At 43.1% G+C, this 16,876-nt stretch overlaps 1 protein-coding gene across 2 annotated transcripts; it reads right to left on the bottom strand.

The window, feature by feature from the left end:
• Positions 1-1,919: 1,919 nt before the first annotated feature.
• LOC118366520 (membrane progestin receptor alpha-like) lies at positions 1,920-16,409 on the bottom strand. 2 transcript variants are annotated; one of them, XM_035749138.2, is made up of 2 exons: positions 16,264-16,399; positions 1,920-7,611 (listed from the first exon to the last, which is right to left on the bottom strand). In XM_035749138.2, exon 2 carries the CDS (start codon positions 7,603-7,605, stop codon positions 6,541-6,543), a length of 1,065 nt encoding a protein of 354 aa, XP_035605031.1. In that variant the 5' UTR covers positions 7,606-7,611; positions 16,264-16,399; the 3' UTR covers positions 1,920-6,540. The 2 variants fall into 2 exon arrangements, 1 of the variants encoding a protein (XP_035605031.1); XR_004821975.2 differs by lacking the exon at positions 1,920-7,611 and adding an exon at positions 12,883-13,325 and having other exon boundaries at positions 16,264-16,409.
• Between the last annotated feature and the right edge of the window lie 467 nt (positions 16,410-16,876).

Raw genomic sequence — 16,876 nt, 5'->3', positions numbered from 1 at the left:
TTTTACATACACTAAGTTGACTGTGCCTTTAAACAGTTTGGGAAATTCCAGACAATTATGTCATGGCTTTGGAAGCTTCTGAAAGGCTAATTGACATCATTTGAGTCAATTGGAGGTGTACCTGTGGATGTATTTCAAGGCCTACCTTCAAACTCTGTGCCTCTCTCCTTGACATCATGGGAAAATCAAAAGAAATCAGCCAAGACCTCAGAAAAACATTGTAGACCTCCACAAGTCTGGTTCATCCTTGGGAGCAATTTCGAAATGCATGAAGGTACCACGTTTCATCTGTACAAACAATAGTACGCAAGTATGTCCACCATGGGACCACGCAGCCGTCATACCTCTCAGGATGCGTTCTGTCTCCTAGAGATGAACGTACATTGGTGAGAAAAGTGCAAATCAATCCCAGAACAACAGCAAGGACCTTGTGAAGATGCTGGAGGAAACGGGTACAAAAGTATCTATATCCACAGTAAAACAAGTCCTATAATGACATAACCTGAAAGGCCGTTCAGCAAGGAAGAAGCCACTGCTCCAAAGCTGCCATAAAAAAGCCAGACTACGGTTTGCAACTGCACATGGGGACAAAGATCATACTTTTGGAGATATGTCCTCTGGTCTGATGAAACAAAAATATAACTGTTTGGCCATAATGACCATCGTTATGTTTGGAGGAAAAAGGGGGAGGCTTGCAAGCCTAAGAACACCATCCCAACCGTCAAGGACGGGGGTGGCAGCATCATGTTGTGGGGGTGCTTTGCTGCAGGAGGGACTGGTGTACTTCACAAAATAGCTGGCATCATGAGGAGGTAAAATTATGTGGATATATTGAAGCAACATCTCAAGACATCAGTCAGGAAGCTAAAGATTGCTCACATATGGGTCTTCCAAATGGACAATGACCCCAAGCATACTTCCAAAGTTGTGGCAAAATGGCTTAAGGACAACAAAGTCAAGGTATTGGAGTGGCCATCACAAAGCCCTGACCTCAATCCTATAGACAATTTGTGGGCAAAACTGAAAAAGCGTGTGCGAGCAAGGAGGCCTACACACCTGACTCAGTTACACCAGCTCTGTCAGTAGGAATGTGCCAAAATTCACCCAACTTATTGTGTGAAGCTTGTGGAACGCTCCTGAAACATTTGACCCAAGTTAAACAATTTAAACGCAATGCTACTGACCCACTGGGAATGTGATGAAAGAATTAAAAGCTGAAATAAATCATTCTCTCTACTACTATTCTGACATTTCACATTCTTAAAATTAAGTGGTGATCCTAACTGACCTAAAACAGGGAATTCGTACTAGGATTAAATGTCAGGAATTGTACAAATCTGAGTTTAAATGTATTTGGCTAAGTTGTATGTAAACTTCCGACTTCAACTGTATGTCTATTTTAGACTATGGGGATGTTATCTATATGCAGGCAGCAGCATTTACACTTAGAGGGCACAAAAAAAAGCAGCTTTACCCAACTCTGTGGAGACTCTGTGGAGACCAAGCCTGAGACCGGGTTTGATCATTTGTGCGTCTAAATTGAATTAACGATACATAGTAAGTTTCTGCATGAGTGCTTTGTAGATAAACACAAGAAAATGCTGGACTCTCCTTATATAAAGAAAAGGCCCAACAGTTTTTGATAAAAAAACAAAACGGTGAGTTCCATAACCATCACCAGGAATAAACCTAAGGGCATAATGGAAAACAGCATCTAGTGGTTTATGTGGAACAATTTACAGAGCTCTCTGAAATGAGATGTTGGTCCCCTTGCTCAGTTCAGTGTCTGTTTTTCTTAATATGTTTTGTAATTTTGTACATTGTATTTGTTTGATGTATTTATGCAGGGCTAATTAATAAATAAACACAATAGCTGACATAGACTGCGAGTAAATGTTTAATTAAGCCTACAGTTGCATAGGGCAGGACTTAACATTGCAAACCTGCATAAAACAAGCTCAGCCCTGTGAGTTGTATTGTCCAATAATGTTGCTTTCTCTGTGTATGTACAGTCGTGGCCAAAAGTTTTGAGAATGACACAAATATTAATTTTCACAAAGTTTGCTGCTTCAGTGTCTTTAGATATTTTTGTCAGATGTTACTATGGAATACTGAAGTATAATTAACAAGCATTTCGGGAGTGTCAAAGGCTTTTATTGACTACATGAACTACATGAAGTTGATGCAAAGAGTCAATTTTTGCAGAGTTTACCCTTCTTTTTCAAGACCTCTGTAATCCGCCCTGGCATGCTGTCAATTAACTTCTGGGCCACATCCATCACTTTTGCCTTATGGCAAGGTGCTCCATCATGCTGGAAAAGGCATTGTTCGTCACCAAACTGTTCCTGGATGGTTAGGAGAAGTTGCTCTCGGAGGATGTGTTGGTACCATTCGTTATTCATGGCTGTGTTCTTAGGCAAAATTGTGAGTGAGCCCACTCCCTTGGCTGAGAAGCAATCCCACACATGAATGGTCTCAGGATGCTTTACTGTTGGCATGACACAGGACTGATGGTAGCGCTCACCTTGTCTTCTCCGGACAAGCTTTTTTCCGGATGCCCCAAACAATCGGAAAGGGGATTAATCCGAGAAAATGACTTTACCCCAGTCCTCAGCAGTCCAATCCCTTTACCTTTTGCAGAATATCAGTCTGTCCCTGATGTTTTTCCTGGAGAGAAGTGGCTTCTTTGCTGCCCTTCTTGACACCAGGCCATCCTCCAAAAGTATTTGCCTCACTTGTGCGTGCAGATGCATTCACACCTGCCTGCTGCCATTCCTGAGCAAGCTCTGTACTGATGGTGCAGCTGAATCAACTTTAGGAGATGGTCCTGGCGCTTGCTGGACTTTCTTGGGCGCCCTGACGCCTTCTTCACAACAATTGAACCGCTCTCCTTGAAGTTCTTGATGATCCGATACATGTTTGATTTAGGTACAATCTTACTGGCAGCAATATCCTTGCCTGTGAAGCCCTTTTTGTGCAAAGCAATGATGATGACACGTGTTTCCTTGCAGGTAACCATGGTTGACAGAGGAAGAACAATGTTTCCAAGCACCACCCTTCTTTTGAAGCTTCCAGTCTGTTATTCGAACTCAATCAGCATGACAGAGTGATCTCCAGCCTTGTCCTCGTCAACACTCACACCTGTGTTAATGAGGGAATCACTGACATGATGTCAGCTGGTCCTTTTGTGGCAGGACTGAAATGCAGTGGAAATGTTTTGGGGGGATTCAGTTCATTTGCATGGCAAAGAGGGACTTTGCAATTAATTGCAATTCATCTGATAACTTTCTGGAGTATATGCAAATGAACATCATACAAACTGAGGCAGCAGACTTTGTGAAAATTAAAAAAAGTAAACATTACAATGACTCAAATTGCACTCAAGGCAACAATCAGTATTTATAGAATATATAAAAATCACTACAGATCACTTATCTAATCACCTGTCTTTTTATAGTTTAACTATTTTTGTTATTTTTTCTCTCAAAGCAAAAACAAATCTAATATCTAACCTTTGGCCATGACTGTTTATAGGAAACCCCCCTAGTCTTTCTAGTAATATGAACAACTATAAGGTTGCTGCAGTTTGACATGGTTTTCAACTCTAGTCCCATCATAGCCCATATTCAGCCTTTTTACAACAGATTAATCACGTCATACTGTAAAGTAATGAGTTTTAACTGGTTAGGTTATCAGATCAGGAAAAACTACGGGCCCCAGAATTATTTTTCTGTCACACCACTCTGGTACCTGTGGTGCCACCTCTGGGGTATGCAGTGTGGTTAAGGTTAAAATTAAATTGAATGACTTTGTGGCTGTGCCAGCTAGTGACCACCCCGCAGAGCTGCCTCCAGAACAAGATTCCTGACAAAAAACGGTAACCTGCAATGCTGGGTAGAACTGGATACAGTGGTTAGAATTAGGCTCCGTGCAGGACAGTGAGAGTCAGTAGTATCAAGGTTAACAGTTATATGACTCAGAGTTGGTTTGTGTTAGGAATGGTGCTTACAGTGGTCGTTTGGACACTAGGGGTCACAATCATTGTATTGTAGTCATTGCAATCAATCAATCAAATGTATTTATAAAGCCCTTCTTACATCATCTGATGTCACAAAGTGCTGTACAGAAACCCAGCCTAAAACCCCAAACAGCAAGCAATGCAGAAGGTGTGGTAGCATTGCAACCACTTTATCAGTGAAACCATAACAATTCAAATTCAGGTAACTGCCAAAATAAAGGTACGCCAACATAAAGTTTCTTAACGTTGGACGTTGGGCCAGCACGAGCCACCAGAACAGCGTCAATACTCCTTGGCTTAAATTCTACAAGTATCTGGAACTCTATATGAGGGATGCGATACCATTCTTCCATGAGAAATTCCATAATTTGGTGTTTTGTTGATGGTGGTGGAAAACGCTGTTTCAGGCGCCACTCCAGAATCTCCCATAAGTGTTCAATTGGGTTGAGTTCTGGTGACTGAGACACACACACACACACTTTAAACCCCCTGTGCACCTTTGAGACCCCTCTTTAATAGTCACTGAGTTCTCTTCTTCTAGCCATGGTAGCCAAAATAATGGGCAACTGGGCATTTTCATACATGATCCTAAGCATGATGGGATGTTAATTGCTTAATTAACTCAGGATCGCATCTGTGTGGAAGCATCTGCTTTCAATATACTTTGTATCCCTCATTTCCTTAAGTGTTTCCTTTCTTTTGCCAGTTACCTGTAAGTCAGTCATGATTGAACCTTTTCGTCACCTGTTAGATATTAGTCTAAGCTTTGTAGGTGACATCAGTGACATTGGTTGAACCCAAACCCGTCAGTGCTCTCAGGTCTGTAAAGTTCAATGCCACCTCAAACCTCCATCTGATCAGCACATATAAAATGACATACATTTTAGGAGGTATCTCACAACAGAACACAAGGGCAACATTATCTTATTCATCTAAAATTAACATTTTAAATGGCATTTCATTCAAATTGAGTATTGGAATAATTGTCTCCAGGTCCTGATTTGAATACCTGTGTAATAAATGCATTGTTTACTTTAGATTTAAATATATTATTGCCACAGTTTCATGGACATCATAAAAATAGGTTTTAAAATAAATCCAGCTCTATTATGAGTCATTTGTTCACCTTTCGCTGCTGTGTGACAGACTTAAAATGTCACCCTAAGGGACTTGAGAGGACTACAATGTTCTTGAGGAGGGTCTCAAATATAAGAAAGCAGTGCAAAGACAGGCTTTCAAACACATTCACATCTGAATCACACACAAACATATATACACGCAAAGAGACACGCTTCAAGGCACATACATACCCAACCATACATATACAAATATACAAACAGTAAGTCACCGTACTCAGACAGCCCTTTTGTGAGTAAAGTCAAGTCCATGAAAAGACTGAACAATACACACAAAGGCATTGACATCATCGGGTGTGAAAAATAAATAGCTGAAGTTCCAGCCCTTTGAATACAAAAGGAATATTATCACAACGACAAAGAGACATCATTGTAATCTTGGGCACATAATTCCATCCATTTCTTACGCCGACTATCCTAAGAGTGCCAGCTTTGTTCTTTGACATGATCAATCCACATGTTAGTAAAATGGCCAATTTTTGTTTCTTAAGAGGAGAAATGTTCGGTTTGGTTTGCAAATTGTGTGCTCTATGCCTCTAGCCAAGTCTAATTGGTAGACTATTATATCTGACAGCCCGTAAAGGCATCTCTCAATCGGTTAGAAAGCATAGCTTTGGAGAAAATGGGCAGAGAAAATGGTAGATAGAACACAGAGAATGAGTCATTTGGCAGTGTTGACTGCAGCTCGCTGGAATATCATGGGATGACCAAGGAATAAAAAAAATAATAATTACTGGTCTTTGTTAAGCACTAACATTTGACTTGGGAGTCAAATCACTTTGAAACTCACATTGTATTTTTAAGAAATAAAAGCTGGTGAGAAATTCTTCTTATTCAATTATTTATTTATTATGCACTTAAGGGCATTTTGGGTATACTTTCCATTCTTTCCTGCATACCTCTATTGAGATGGTTTGTGTCATGCTTGGAGTTGGTCAGTAAATACTTTATATAGTCAAAAAGTCATTCTGACTATTCAGTAGATAGCTAGGCCATGACATGTGATCTCAGAGTAGAGAGTGGAAAATTAAGAGGAAAATCAACACAATAAAAAAGTCTCAATTCCAAGCTTCATGTTACCATTTATGTGAAGTGAAACAATGTTATTTGAAGTGTTACAGGTACTGCTTGTGCTGTGACAGACAGAAACTACCAGGTTTCTCTGTCTTCATGGAAAGTCAACATCGCAAGACAAAGTCTATGTTGCCAATTTAAAATGTCATTTGGCAGGCCACAAAAAAATAACTGAAAAAAAACCCAGCAGGTCATCTTTTTACAAAATGAACAGTCTGATTTATTTAATCTCTTGTATTTTTAGCTTTCCAGTGTAAATCAGATTAAAGTATTTCTCCCTTATCCTAATTTATCCCTCTGTCCTGACAGCTCCTACTCCACTTTCTCAAGCATTTGCGCCTGCACACATTTCCGCACGTAGAAGGCAGTGAGAGCGCTGCAACATGCTGTAAAGACGAAGAGCGCCACTGTGTCGTGGGCCAGGTTGCCATGGAGACGCTCGTAGAGGGGCCTCCGCTCAATGTAGTCTATGCGTGTCGCCTCGATCTGCACCAGGGTGCACAGCACCAGGAACACGTGGAAGATCTGGTGGCCCTGGCCAATGAAGTCACATCGCCCGGGCAGCCAGCACTCTGGGTGGGGACAGGCAAAGAAGTAGGCACTCACCAGGAAAAAGAGTACCTGGTAGCGGTGGTAAGCCACGGCCTGGTTGGAGCAGCCCCCCTCCTGCTGGTGGCAGCTGTAGATGCGGTGCAGCACTGGGCTGATGTCCAGGCAGTAGGCCAGGCCTGAGGGAACCACCTGGAACAGCTTGTGGGCAAACTTGGGTAGCCTCGGGCTGGCATACTTGCCGTAGCAGCAGCCGAAGCACGAGAACCAGGCTAGGAACGCTGCGGTGGGCAGGAAGATCCCTCGCACCCGGGCGTGCCAGCTCTCCTCGATGGCGTAGTAAAAGTGGGCAAGGGCGCTGCCATACTGGTAGATGGCCACGCCCACATAGTCCAGGAAGTAGAAGGTGTAGTGGGAGAGCTCGGACTTGGCGTTGAGCAGGTGGGCCAGGACACTGAACGACAAGTAGGTGAAGGCTGAGAGGAGGACGATAAACAGGGGCTGGGCATGGGGGTCACGGAGGAAATCCACTGTCTCGGACAGCTCCTGACACTTCACCAGGATGATGAAGGCGGCCAGCAGGTGGGTCCAAACGTTGAGTGCCTCGTTGTGCCTCTGGAAGAGGGTGAAGAAGTAGTAGCGCCAGCTGTGGTCCGGCTGCCTGTAGCCTCCAATGATGTGAGGCTCGCGGAACACCCAGGGTACGTCATGGGCCTTCACGGTGCAGGGCAGAGTAGGGAAGGCCGACTCGAGCAGCTGAGGAATCTGACGCAATGGTTGAGCATTGATGAACAGGCGACCAATCTGCTCCATCACCACAGTCGCCATGGCAAACTAGATACGGAAGATGAGAGCAGAGAATGAGTTCACAGTCAGTCAATAACATCTATCTGGCCATGAGCTATCATTTCTGATGAGGATTTAGACTTTAATCCATATGCATTAGGTCTATGTGTGTTGCATGATATTACAATGCTTAGATTCTTTGGCTTAGTAATGGGGTTGGGTGGAGGGGGTAGATTAGTTTGTTAGATTATTGCATTTAACCTGTTAAGTCGACCCTCTACTTTTTTGAACATTCTGTTAAAAATCGCGCAACATTTCAGCGCCCTGCTACTCAGGCCAGGAATATAGTATATGCATATGAGTAGTATGTGTGGATAGAAAACACTCAGACGTTTATAAAACTGGTTAAATCACGGCTGTGACTATAACAGAACGTGCATTTCATCGAAAAGTCCAGGAATATCTGATCACTAAAAATGGAAAAAAATATCCATCCGCGACTTCAAGGAATTGTTCAAAGTGAATCGAATTAAATGAGGCCGAGGTTGCAGTGCCTACAGCTTCCACACGTTGTCTAGAGTCTTGTCATTTGATTCGCAATTGATTCTTGGTCTAACTGATTCAAGGGAATCGATTCCCTCCGGTCTCCGACCGGATGTTTTGGTCGAGCTCTCTCCAAGACATTTTTTCGAAACAGACACCTATAGAATTGACATCGCCTCCTGATGAATTTTATCGCTTATTAACGTGTACTAATACCTAAAGTTGCATTACAAAAGTATTTCGAAGTGTTTTGTGAAAGTTTATCGTCGACTTTTTGAATTTTAAAAAATGACGTTACGTTATGAAACGCTATTTTTTTCCGTTTATCACACAGTCTTCATAGATCGATATCTAGGCTATATATGGCCCGATTTAATCGGAAAAAAGACCCAATAGTGATTATGGGACATCTAGGAGTGCCAACAAAGAAGATGGTCAAAGGTAATGAATGTTTTATATTTTATTTGTGCGGTTTGTGTAGCGACGACTATGCTAATTATTTTGTTTACGTCCCCTGCGGGTCTTTTGGGGTGTTACATGCTATCAGATAATAGCTTCTCATGCTTTCGCCGAAAAGCATTTTAAAAATCTGACTTGTTGCCTGGATTCACAACGAGTGTAGCTTTAATTCAATACCCTGCATGTGTATTTTAATGAACGTTTGAGTTTTAACTAATACTATTAGCATTTAGCGTAGCGCATTTGCATTTCCAGAGCTCTAGATGGGACGCCTGCGTGCCAGGTAGGACCAAGAGGTTAACAGATATCTTTATAATGTCTACATCGGAAACAAAGCAGTGTACTTTTTTTCTCTCGAATATATGCAATTTAACAGTTTTATATGACGTACTTTAGTTCTAAATTATTTTGGACATCAAAGCAATGTTGAGGATATCCTATTTGAGTCATAAAAGGATATTCATATGATAGGTAAGATATAGCCTTCAAAACTTTGCAGAGAGCCTATCCAACTGACAGTCCCTTTGAAAAAATATATAAAATATTGGAACCAAGACATACAAATAACTGATATTGGCACAAGATGGAAGTGTTGGAACATAAATAACAAAATGACAGATTCCAAAAATCTACGCTTAATCTGTAAGGGTTTTCTTCTGGTGAAAGAGAGGCGGACCAAAATGCAGCGTGGTGGTTATTCATGTTTTTAATAAAGACGACTATACATGAACAGACTATACAAAACAAGAAAAGTGAAAACCTAAACAGTCCTATCTGGTGCAAACACAGAGACAGGAACAATCACCCACAAAACCCAACACAAAACAGGCTACCTAAATATGGTTCCCAATCAAAGACAATGACTAACACCTGCCTCTGATTGAGAACCATATCAGGCCAAACATAGAAATAGACAAACCAGACACACAACATAGAATGCCCACCCAGCTCACGTCCTGACCAACACTAGAACAAGGAAAACACATACGAACGATGGACAGAACGTGACAGAACCCCCCCCCAAGGTGCGGACTCCGAACGCACAACCTAAACCTATAGGGGAGGGTCTGGGTGGGCATCTGTCCGCGGTGGCAGCCCTGGCGCTGGACGTGGACCCCACTCCATAATTGTCTTAGTCCACCTCCTTAGTGTCCCTTGAGTGGCGACCCTCGCCGCTAACCTTGGCCTATGAAAACTAACAACGGGCCCCACTGGACTGAGGTAGCTCGGGACTGAGGGGAAGCTCGGGACTGAGGGGAAGCTCGGGACTGAGGGGAAGCTTGGGACCGAGGGGAAGCTCGGGAGTGAGAGGAAGCTCGGGAGTGAGAGGAAGCTCAGGAGTGAGAGGAAGCTCAGGCAGGTTAGCTGGCTGGTGGTTCCGGCAGATCCTGGCTGAATGGCAGATCCTGGCTGACTAGCGGATCTGGCAGATCCTGGCTGACTGGCACTTCTGGCGGATCCTGGCAGACTGGTGGATCCTGGCTGAATGGCGGATCTAACTGATCCTGGCTGACTGGCAGATCCTGGCCGACTGGCAGATCCTGGCCGACTGGCAGATCCTGGCCGACTGGCAGATCTGGCGGATCCTGGCCGACTGGCGGATCCTGGCCGACTGGCTGATCCTGGCCGACTGGCAGATCCTGGCCGACTGGCAGTTCTGGCGGATCCTGGCCGACTGGCGGATCCTGGCCGACTGGCAGATCCTGGCTGACTGGCAGATCCTGGCTGACTGGCAGATCCTGGCTGACTGGCAGTTCTGGCGGATCCTGGCTGACTGGTAGTTCTGGCAGATCCTGGCTGACTGGTAGTTCTGGCAGATCCTGGCTGACTGGCGGATCCTGGCAGACTGGCGGATCCTGGCTGACTGGCGGATCCTGGCACACTGGCGGATCCTGGCTGAATGGCGGATCTAACTGATCCTGGCAGACTGGCGGATCCTGGCAGACTGGCGGATCCTGGCAGACTGGCAGATCCTGGCCGACTGGCAGTTCTGGCAGATCCTGGCAGACTTATGGATCCTGGCTGACTGGCGGATCCTGGCTGACTGGCAGATCCTGGCGGATCCTGGCAGACTGGCGGATCCTGGCAGACTGGCGGCACTGGCGTCGCTGGGCAGACTGGCGGCGCTGGGCAGACTGGCGGCACTGGCAGCGCTGGGCAGACTGGTAGCTCAGACGGCGCTGGGCAGACGGGCGGCACTGGCGGCGCTGGGCAGACTGGCGGCGCTGGGCAGACTGGTTGCTCAGACGGCGCTGGGCAGACTGGTAGCTCAGACGGCGCTGGGCAGACGGGCGGCACTGGCGGCGCTGGGCAGACTGGCGGCGCTGGGCAGACTGGTTGCTCAGACGGCGCTGGGCAGACTGGTAGCTCAGACGGCGCTGGGCAGACTGGCGCCACTGGCGGCGCTGGACAGACGGGTAGCTCAGACGGCGCTGGGCTGACTGGAGAAAAAGGCTCTGGCAGCGCTGGACTGAGGAGCACTGGTGCCTTGAGAACCATATCAGGCCAAACATAGAAATAGACAAACCAGACACACAACATAGAATGCCCACCCAGCTCACGTCCTGACCAACACTAAAACAAGGAAAACACAAACGAACGATGGACAGAACGTTACATAATCAAGTTTAAACTAATGCATAGAACGTACTACACAAGAGACAAAATACACAAATTCTACAGCACAGAGTCATGTATAAAACAAACAATTACTCAATAATTCATGCCTTCTGGGAGTGCTATGGAAGTACAAAAGATATGGGAAGAGTTAGAAAGTTGACTATCAGAAGTTTTACAATGTAAATTTAATTTTAATCCATCTATCTAACATATTTCAAGACATGGCATATATGAGGGTGAAGTGAGATATCCGATGGGTTGGATCATTATTTTCTCGTCAATAATTTTGAGGGGGAAAAATTACTTAAAAACTGGACATCAAATTATCTTCCATCAATAGTGAATCAAATGCATTAGCTTCAATGCCATAGAACTCTCCTTCCGTGGCCTCCAGTTGCTCATAAATACAAGTAAAACTAAATGCATGCTCTTCAACTGATCGCTACCTGCACCTGCCCGCCTGTCCAACATCACTACTCTGGACGGCTCTGATTTAGAATACGTGGACAACTACAAATACTTAGGTGTCTGGTTAGACTGTAAACTCTCCTTCCAGACCCATATCAAACATCTCCAATCCAAAGTTAAATCTAGAATTGGCTTCCTATTTCGCAACAAAGCATCCTTCACTCATGCTGCCAAACATACCCTTGTAAAACTGACCATCCTCGACTTTGGCGATGTCATTTACAAAATAGCCTCCAATACCCTACTCAACAAATTGGATGCAGTCCCCATATACTACCCACCATTGCGACCTGTACGCTCTCGTTGGCTGGCCCTCGCTTCATACTCCTCGCCAAACCCACTGGCTCCATGTCATCTACAAGACCCTGCTAGGTAAAGCTCGCTGGTCACCATAGCATCTCCCACCTGTAGCACACACTCCAGCAGGTATATCTCTCTAGTCACCCCCAAAACCAATTATTTCTTTGGCCGCCTCTCCTTCCAGTTCTCTGCTGCCAATGACTGGAATGAACTACAAAAATCTCTGAAACTGGAAACACTTATCTCCCTCACTAGCTTTAAGCACCAACTGTCAGAGCAGCTCACAGATTACTGCACCTGTACATAGCCCACCTATAATTTAGCCCAAACAACTACCTCTTTCCCTACTGTATTTAATTTATTTATTTATTTTGCTCCTTTGCACCCCATTATTTTTATTTCTACTTTGCACATTCTTCCATTGCAAATCTACCATTCCAGTGTTTTACTTGCTATATTGTATTTACTTTGCCACCATTGCCTTTTTTTTTGCATTTACCTCCCTTATCTCACCTCATTTGCTCACATCATATATAGACTTGTTTATACTGTATTATTGACTGTATGTTTGTTTTACTCCATGTGTAACTCTGTGTCATTGTATGTGTCGAACTGCTTTGCTTTATGTTGGCCAGGTCGCAATTGTAAATGAGAACTTGTTCTCAACTTGCCTACCTGGTTAAATAAAGGTGAAATAAAATAAATAAAAATAAAATAAAAAAAGTATTATTCAAATATTGAAAAAATGTGGCCTAATGATAGAAATAAAATACAACAATTTGAAGCCATATGGCATAAAGTATTACAAGCCCTAGAAATACCAAAATGATGACAAATAAGAAAGTATGTTGAGAACAAACAAAGATGGGTATGGAAACTGTAGGAACATGAAGGTTTGAGCAAGTATGATGTCATTAATGTTTGTTGAAATCTAAGTACAGTACCAAGCAAAAGTTTGGACACACCTACTCATTCAAGGGTTTTTCTTTATTTTTACAATTTTCTACATTGTAGAATAATAGTGAAGACATCAAAACTATGAAATAACACATATCATCATGTAGAATCATGTAGTAAACAAAAACTGTTCAACAAATCAAAACATATGTATCACGTTTTAGGTAAGACCCAGATGCAGACAGTGTCAAAGTAACAAACGTTTATTACTAGTACAGGGGCAGGCAAAACGACAGGTAGGCAAGAGGTCAGTAATCCAAATAGGGTACAAAAGGTCCAGAACGGCAGGCAGTCTCAGGGTCACAGTAGGCAGGGGTCAATATTCCAGTGTGGTTTGGCAAGGTACAGAACGGCAGGCAGTCTCAGGGTCAGGGCAGGCAGAATGGTCAAAACCGGGAAAAACTAGAAAACAGGAACTAGAACAGACAGGAGAAAGGGGAAAAACACTGGTAGGTTTCACAAAACAAATTGGCAATAGACAAACAGAGAACACAGGTATAAATACCCTGGGGATAATGGGGAAGATTGTAGACACCCGGAGGGGGGTGGCGACAAGCACAAAGACAGGTGAAACAGATCAGATCTCAATATTTTATATGAGATTCTTCAAAGTAGCCACCTTTTGCCTTAATGACAAAAGCTTTACAGCTTTGCACACTCATGGCATTCTCTCAACAAGCTTCATGAGGCCTGGAATGCATTTCAATGTTAATTTCTTGAATTTCTTTCCTTCTTAATGTGTTTGAGCCGATCAGTTGTGTTGTGACAAGGTGGGCTTGGAATACAGAAATAGCACTATTTGGTAAAAGACCAAGTCCATAATATGGCAGTTCAAATAAGAAAAGAGAAATGACAGTCCATCATTACTTTAAGAAACGAAGGTCAGTCAATACGGAACATTTCAAAAACGTTCTCTTCAAGTGCAGTCGCAAAAACCGATATGATGAAATTGGCTCTCATGAGGACCTCCACAGGAACGGAAGACCCAGAGTTACCTATGCTGCAGAGGAAAAGTTCATTAGAGTTACCAGCCTCCGAAATCGGCAATTACCTGCACCTCAGATTGCAGCCTGTAAAAATGCTTCACAGAGTTCAAGTAACAGCCACATCTCAACATCAACTATTCAGAGGAGACTGCGTGAATCAGGCCTTCATGGTCAAATTGCTGCAAAGAAACCACTGCTAAAATGACACCAATAAGAAAAAGACAATTGCTTGTGCCAAGAAACACGAGCAATGGACATTAGACCGGTGGAAATCTGTCCTTCGGTCTGATGAGTCCTAATTTGAGATTTCTGGTTCCAACCTCCGTATCTTTGTGAGATGCACAGTAGGTGAACGGATGACCTTCGCATGTGTGGTTCCCACCGTGAAGCATGGAGGAGGAGGTGTGATGGTGTGTGGGTGCTTTGCTGGTGACACTGTCTGTGATTTATTTAGAATTCAAGGCACACTTAACCAGCATGGCTACTACAGCATTCTGTAGGGTTACGCCATCCCATATGGTTTGCACTTAGTGGGACTATCATTTATTTTTCAACAGGACAATGGCCCAAAACACACCTCCAGGCTATGTAAGTGTTACGCCCTGACCTTAGAGAGCCTTTTTTATTCTCTATTTGGTGGGTGCGACTTGGGTGGGCAAATCTATGTGTTCTATTTCTTTGTTGGCCGGGTATGGTTCCCAATCAGAGGCAGCTGTCTATCGTTGTCTCTGATTGGGGATCATAGTCAGCCTGTTTTCCACCTGAGTTTGTGGGGTCTTGTTTATGTACTGTTGCTTTCCAGCACTACAGAACTTTACGTTCGTTTATCTTTTTTTTTTGGTGTCATCAATTAAAGAAAGATGTACGCTTACCACGCCGAGCCTTGGTCTCCATCTCTAAACGACCACAACAGTAAGGGTTATTTTACCAATATGGAGAGTGATGCAGTGCTGTATCAGATAACCTGGCCTCCACAATCACCCGACCCCAAGTCATTTGAGATGGTTTGGGATGCGTTGGACTGCAGAGTGAAGGAAAAGCAGCCAACAAGTGCTGAGCATATGTTGGAACTCATTCAAGACCGTTGGAAATGCATTCCAGCTAACTACATCATGAAGCTAGTTGAGAGAATACCAACAGTGTGTAAAACTGTCATCAAGGCAAAGGGTGGCTACTTAGAAGAATATAAAATATAAAAACACTTTTTTGTTAACTACCCATTTGTTAACTCCCATATGTGTTATTTCATAGTTTTGATGTCTTCACTATTAGTCTACAATAGAAAAACCCTTCAATGAGTAGGTCTGTCCAAACTTTTGATTGGTACTGTATGTCTGAGTTGGTGTTTTTTGTCTTTTTTCTTTATGTTGAAGGTTGGGCATTTAAGTCCCAGTCAATGTAATGTCTAGTTTAGTGGATCTATGTCTGAAATGTTAAGTTGTCTATTGTCTTTTGTCTATCTCTACTGTCTAAAATAAAATCTTACAAAAAATATAAGGCTACTAATGTATATTTGCATTGTCAGCAGCACAAAGATGTAAATTCTGGAGCCTAGGCCTACACATGGGGTGCATATTAATAGTCTTCAGTAAATTAAACAGCTTCCTCAAATTCTCAATTGCTACTTAATTTGCATTTATTTAAAAATGCAGGGCAAGCGAAAGAATGCCTATGCTACTGAGAATTGTATTCCACGTGTGCACTCATCCCATGACCATGTTAGAGTTGAAAAAGGTACGGGGACAAGAAGAGGGGGCCACGTAAATGATTGAGTGCTAAGAAAAAATTGTATCATAGAGTGATCGTTGAATGGGAAGAGAATCATGTGACATATTCCCCATCCTGCCGGTCTCCACCGTCCGATTTTTACATTGGTTGCATGCATAGCTGTCTTTAAAATATTCATAGGTGAAGAATTGCTCGAGTATAAACGAATCCAGAAGCTTTGAGACTGTGGAACGATATTCTAATGTAAATGATTTAGTCAAGGCATCCAACAGTGAGGCCTATTTTAGCCTACTAGCTAACAATCGATAACTGCATGGAAACGGCTGATCAATATGTTATCCTAATTATCGACATATATTATAGCCAAATATGAACACAAATTGGGTATTTCTGGAAAAAGACATTCGAATTAAGCCGACACGTGATCAGGGATGGGTAAACTGCATGCAGAATAGGCTTCAATTTCCCATGCTAACAGCTGCTCTATTACATGTTATACGACATTTACTAAAACAGAGCCTTCTATACAAATGCACATGATTAAAATGGTCTATCGGCATGCACATTGACATTTTATGCGACCATGTTCTGGCGTGGCCATCAGTGCTGAAAACCATAAGAAATAAAGAAATAAACCTACCTGGAAAAGGCAAACGCAGTATCAGTGCAAAACCTTGAAAAGTGAATCCTTTGGATTATTCATTAATACGTCAAATATGAATAACATTGTTTCATCAATAAAATTACTAAAGTTGGATTATTCTTGTGCGGGTGGAGCGCCTGTCGGCTTTATATATATATATATTTATTTTAACAAGACGCTATCCGTCGTCAAAGAGCCACGAGCCTTTGACGAGCAGATGTTCTAACCAATCAGCGGTCAGATATGGTGTAGGTTCCTATCTTTTCACTAGATTCTCACCAATAGCGTAGATCTTATTTGACTGCACACTGTCAGGGAATGAAATGCAGTGTCTGCTCTGAAAATGAAGAAACACCCACTCCCCATAAATTATGTACTTGTTTTACTGATTTGAAAGTCTACTGGAGAGGGCCCTGCCCTGCCTGCGGGTCGTTGGGCCAGTAACCAAAAGGTTGCTAGATCGAATCCCCGAGCTGATAAGGTAAAAATCTGTCATTTGGCCCCTGAACAAGGCAGCCAAATGACAGATAGGGTAGAATGCACTGTTACTAGGCTGTCATTGTAAGTAGGAATTTGTTCTTAACTGACTTGCCTAGTTAAATAAAGGTAT

Source organism: Oncorhynchus keta, chromosome 34 (genome assembly GCF_023373465.1).
Source record: "Oncorhynchus keta strain PuntledgeMale-10-30-2019 chromosome 34, Oket_V2, whole genome shotgun sequence".
Classification (NCBI taxonomy): domain Eukaryota; kingdom Metazoa; phylum Chordata; class Actinopteri; order Salmoniformes; family Salmonidae; genus Oncorhynchus; species Oncorhynchus keta.
This window is presented reverse-complemented; position numbering and strand designations above follow the sequence as displayed.

Coding starts and splice junctions, on each gene's coding strand:
- LOC118366520 (XM_035749138.2), bottom strand. CDS start 7,605: ATGGCGACTGTGGTGATGGAGCAGATTGGTCGCCTGTTCATCAATGCT.